At 42.6% G+C, this 5,704-nt stretch overlaps 1 protein-coding gene across 1 annotated transcript in view; it reads right to left on the bottom strand.

The window, feature by feature from the left end:
- Positions 1–5,704, bottom strand: part of RFWD3 (ring finger and WD repeat domain 3) — a 45,705-nt gene that overhangs the window by 19,391 nt on the left and 20,610 nt on the right. The window contains exons 4-7 of the mRNA XM_003791332.3: positions 5,171–5,238; positions 1,985–2,179; positions 1,810–1,901; positions 436–550 (exon numbers count right to left, since the gene is read on the bottom strand). Of these exons, the coding sequence (XP_003791380.1) occupies positions 436–550; positions 1,810–1,901; positions 1,985–2,179; positions 5,171–5,238 (470 nt within the window). The remainder of the gene's footprint in view (positions 1–435; positions 551–1,809; positions 1,902–1,984; positions 2,180–5,170; positions 5,239–5,704) is intronic.

Here is a 5,704-nt window from a genome sequence, read left to right as displayed (position 1 = left end):
AGTTGGAGGTTGCTGTGAGCTGAGATGCCATGGCACTCTACCCAGGGGGACAGCTTGAGGCTCTGTCTCAAAAAAAAAAAAAAAAAAAAAAAAAAATTCCTTTAGCTGGGCATTGTGGTGGGCGCCTATAGTTCCAGCATGAGTCCAAGAGTTTGAAGTTGCTGTGAGCTATAATGCCACAGAACTCTACCAAGGACAACAAAGTAGGACTCTGTCTCCAAAATAAATAAATAAAATTCACGTAACAGTACATTTCATTATAAAGTATGTAAGTTTTAGACAAATGCCCTCATCAGAAATGCTGTACAGTTGATCATGTTTATTTCCTAAATAACAAGTAAATCCTGTTTGCACTGGAGATAAACCTAAGTAATATTTGGATTCCTCTTCAGATTATATTCAAAAAGTTCTTTGAGTTAGAAAGGACAAACTTACCTGAACACGATTGTGAAGCTTACTGCACTCATCTGTGAGAACCTGAAGTTGGAGCCGGCACTGTGCTGATTCTAACTCGGCCTTCTTTCTTAGCGTCTGTTCCTTCAGTAGAGAACTAGAGGGGGTAAGTCAGCAACAGGTGGAGATTAGCAAGGCTACAGAAAACTATCCATTAAAAAGGTATAGGGCAGAGCACAGCACTTCATACCTATAATCAAACACTTTGGGAGAGCGAGGAGGATGATAGCTTGAGACCAGGCTAACTAAGGGTAAGACCCTAATGTAACGAACAATTAGCTGGGCATGGTTATGCTCCCAGTTACTTGGGAGGCTGAGGTAGGAGGATCTTTCAAGCCCAGGACTTTGAGGTTGCAGTCAGCTATCATGAAACTACTGCACTCTAGCATGGGTAACAGAGCAAGATCTTGTCTCAAAAAAAAAAAAAAAGACATACTATGATACTCACAGTTTGTTGTAAATGTCACAATAATGAATAAAATATAAGTGTTTCTCAAGTCCAGAAACACTACAGAAGACTAGCACCCAGGACTAAAGTCCTAAGTGTTAGTGTTAAGCATACTCCAGAATCCCAGCTACTTGGGAGGCTAAGGCAAGAGAATCACTTAAGCCCAGGAGTTGGAGGTTGCTGTGAGCTGTGACGCCACGGCATTCTACCAAGGGTGACATAGTGAGACTGTCTCAAAAAAAAAAAAAAAAAAGAAAAGAAAAAAAATAGGGTGGTGCCTATGACTCAGTGGGTAAGGCGCCAGCCCCATATACTGAGGCTGGCGAGTTCAAACCCAGCCCTGGCCAAACTGCAACAAAAAAATAGCCGGGCACTGTAGTGGGCGCCTGTAATCCCAGCTACTTGGGAAGCTGAGGCAAGAGAATCACTAAGCCCAAGAAGTTGGAGGTTGCTTTCAGCTGTGATGCCACAGCACTCTACCGCGGGTTAATAAGTGAAACTCTGTCTCAAAAATAATAAAAATAAAATAAAATAAAATAAAAGTAAAAATGCCATAGGCAAAATGAAGAAACAAAGCCAACTTAGTGCTTGCTTGACCTAAGGCAAATTATAAAAAATTAAAGTGGCATGTTAAAAGCTGGAGATCTTGGAAAGTATCTTCTATGGGTAAGTAGGGACTAGTGTAATCCATTCATATATGGAAATTTAATTCAGAACAGAAATGAAAATTTACACAGAAAGAATATACTATTTGATAAATTATGCTACAACTAATTATCCACAAAACTATTATTTCAGATAGGTTAAAAACCTATGTAAAGAGGTTGGGCAAGGGGGCTCACACCTGTAATCCCAGCACTTGGGGAAGCCAAGGCAATAGGATCCCTAGGCACACTCTCACCACCTACCTTTTCATGCGCTCCTGCTCACTAGTGTCCAAAGCTTTCAGGGTTCGGGCATAAAGCACAACGATGTCACTATGCTTGGCTTTCCTGTTGCACTAAAAAGCCCAATAGGACACAATTAGTGTGGGGCTGGGAATTCTCCTGACTTAACATGTGAGTTATTACCTATGGTTCTTACCTGGGGACATTTTCGTGCTTGCCCTTTCAGCCACTTAGAAATGCAACAATACCCAAAGAGGTGCCCACAGCGTAATGCTGAGAGCCGGTGGTCTCCCGCATTTGTCCACTGTTCCAAACATATTGTGCAAATTTCCCCTTCTTCCTCATCCATAGAAGCAGAAGGCCGAAAAGGGTTGGGCTTCTGGGGAGACTGCTGGTGAACAGAAACCGGAATATATTCAAATTGGAACATATATAAAATCAACCTTGAAGAGGATATACAACTCTACCAAGTGCACAAAAGCTGGGTGCGGTGGCTTACGCCTGTAATCTCAGCACTGTGGAAGGCTAAGGAGGGACAACTGCTTGAGCTCAGGAGTTCGAGACTCACCTGAACAAGAGTGAGACCCCTGACTCATGAAAAAAATGGAAAAACCCAGCTGGGTGCCATGGAGAGCGCCTGTAATCCCAGCAGCTTCTGGAGGCTGAGGCAGCGGGAAACCCACAAGCTGGAGTATGAGGTTGCAGTGAGCTACCAAACCACTGCACTCTGCTCAGGGGCATAGGGTGGGACTCTGTCTCAACAACAACAAAAAAGTGTACAAAAGTAATACAAACCTAATGGAAAAGGCTGCAGAAAAATTCTAACACCTATGAATTACTTATTCTTCCTAGAAGGCAATCTGGCAAAATGCAACACAAGCTATGAAAACAAACACTATTACTTTGTGATCTTGTGAATTTCTTATATTTTTTTTCATTCAAATATAGAAAAGTTAACTATCTGTACAAATATATAAAAAACAAACCAAAGAAACTTCCAAGACAGCCAAGAATAGGGAATAGTAAATTCATTTATATATTCAATTAGGTTCATTGTCAACTCAGGTAGCTCTAAGATATTTAGCTTATAAATGAATTGCAGAGGGAAAAAAGGAAAACAAAGAAACAAAGGACACAAATAGCTTACAAAGAATAATTAATAAGTGTTTGTTTTTTTTTTTCTTTTTAAAGACAGAGTCTCAAGCTATGGCCCTAGGTAGTGCCATGGTGTCACAGCTCACAGCAACCTCAAACTCTTGGGCTTAAGTGATTCTTTTGCCTCAGCCTCCCAAGTAGCTGGGATTACAGGTACCCACCACAACGCCCGACTATTTTTTTGTTGAAGTTGTCATTGTTGTTTTAACCAGCCCTGGCCAGGTTCGAACCTGCCAGCCTTGAGATATTAGCCGGCACCTTACCCACTGAGCTATAGGCACTGCCCTGTTTTTTTTTTTTTTTTTCCTGAGATAGAGTTTCATCATGTTGCCCTTGGTATAGTACTATGGCCTCACACAGCTCACAGCAACCTCAAACTTTTAGGCATAAGCTATTCTCCTGCTTCAGCCTCCCAAATAGCTGGGACTATAGGCGCCCGCCACAATGCCTCGTTATTTTTGTTGTTGTTGTAGTTGTCATTGTTGTTTAGGGGACCCAGGCCATGTTCGAATCCGTCAGCCTGCCAGTGCATATAGTGTATGTGGCCAACACCGTAACTACTGAGCTATGGGTGTGGAGCCAGAGCCGGTGTTTTCTTTCTTTCTTTTTTTTTTTTTCTGGAGACAGAGTCTCACTTAATTGCCCTCAATAGAGTGCAATGGCATCATAGCTCACAGCAACTCTTGGGCTCAGCCTCCCAAGTAGCTGGGACTAGCACAGTGCCTGTGACTCAAAGGAGTAACAAGCTGGCCCTATATACCGAAGGTAGTGGGTTCAAATCTGGCCTGGCCAAAAACTGCAAAAAAAAAAGTAGCTAGGGACTACAGGTACCCACCATCTTTTGCATAAATTTTTTTTTTTTTTTTTTTTTTTTTGAGACAGAGCCTCAAGCTGTCCCCCTGGGCAGAGTGCCGTGGCATTACAGCTCACAGCAACCTCCAACTCCTGGGCTCAAGCGAGTCTCCTGCCTCCGCCTCCCAAGTAGCTGGGACCACAGGCGCCCGCCACAACGCCCGGCTATTTTTTGGTTGTAGCCGTCATTGTTGTTTGGCGGGTCCGGGCTGGGGATTCGAACCCGCCACCTTAGGTGTACGTGGCTGGCGCCTTAGCCGGTTGAGCTATAGGCGCCGAGCCTGCATAAATTTTTAAAAAGAACATTTATATATACAAACAGATTTGCATGCACCTAAATTATGTTCCAGATAGGGGATAAAAACAAAGAGCATATGAAAACATGTTTTAAAATTGACAGAATTCATAGCAAATGTAATTATCTCTCACATAAGGGCTCAGCATGGTAGCTCGCACCTATAATCCTAGCATTTGGGAGGCCGAGTTGGGTGGATTGCTTGAGCTGAGGAGTTTGAGGCCTGCCTAACAGCAAGACCCTGTCTCTACCAAAAATAGAGTATCTAGCTGAGCGTTGACTAGCCACCTTGCCCAGCCTCTTTACAGTACAGGTGCCTATAGTCCCAGCTAGTTGAGAGGCTCAGAAAGGGATAACCTAGACCCAAGAGTTGTGAGCGATGCCACATTGCTCAGGGCAAGAGTGAGACTCTGTCAAAAATGAGTAATTTTTTCTGTTGTTGTTGAGACCTAGTTTCACTGTCACCCTAGGTAGAGTACAGTGGCATCATCTCAGCTCATTGCAACTTTAAACGCCTGGTAAAGTGATTCTCCAGTCTAGCCTCCCAAGCAGCTAGAACTACAAGTGGTTTGACCACACCCAGCTAATTTTTCTATTTTTTTTTTTTAAGGGTCTCACTTTTGTTCAGGCTGGTCTCAAACTTGTGAGCTCAAGCAATCCTCCTGCCTCGGCCTCCCAAAATGCCAGGAGTGCCCAGCCAAAACCAAACAAATTTTATCAAGTAATAATCAGATTCTGCTTCGTAGTTTATATATAAAGTACACCAACTTTTTCAACTGATTCTTAACCTTATTGAGTTGGCAGGACAGGTTATCCTTCTTCTTAGTCTCCCATTTGTAACCTTTTGACTGCAACCACTTATGGCATTTGTCTTGAACAATGCCTGTGGCCATTTCCTTTCAGAGCGTTATACAAAGGATTAAAGCTGAGAGGAAACAGTCACACAAATAACAAGTCACTGGGACAGGATTCACATCTGGACCTGCTTACAAAGCCTGCAAGATTTAGATTTCCATTTTAACCTACAGCCCCATTTTTAAATAAAACTTTAAGCCTTTTATGAAAAAATGTTCTTATTACCTTTTTGGGGAGGGGCTCATCTCCACTGACAGATGTAACTTCTTGCTCTGCTGAGATACCTCCTTGCTCTGCCAAGTTGTTTCCAGAAATGGTAAGATAGGTAATATACAAAAGAAGATATAAGTCAGGTATAAGAAGCTAGCAGGACAGAGTCTGACTCACTACGGCTTTCCATTTCTAATTGGTAGTGTTCCTGTAAAAGGGATAACAATTTTCCCGAGTAACATCAGTGAATTTTTAACTTACTTTGGATATTCTTGAACATACATAAAAGTAGAAAAAATGGTAGCACTGGTAAGGATTCTTTTTTTTTTTTGGAGACAGAGTCTCATTATGTCACCCTCAGTACAGTGCTATGGCATTACCGCTCACAGCAACTTCAAATTCTTGGGTTAAAGCAATGTTCTTGCCTCAGGTGGGACTACAGCACCCACTACAATGCCCGGCTATTTTTTTGTCGCAGTTGTCATTAGTGTTTAGCTGGCTGGGGCTGGGCTAGAACCTGCCACCTTTGGTGTGTGTGGCTGGTGCCAT

Source organism: Otolemur garnettii, unplaced genomic scaffold, assembly GCF_000181295.1.
Source record: "Otolemur garnettii isolate 467f Iridium unplaced genomic scaffold, OtoGar3 scaffold00047, whole genome shotgun sequence".
Classification (NCBI taxonomy): domain Eukaryota; kingdom Metazoa; phylum Chordata; class Mammalia; order Primates; family Galagidae; genus Otolemur; species Otolemur garnettii.
Note: the sequence above shows the minus strand (reverse complement) of the source record. Positions and strands in the feature narration are given on the sequence as shown.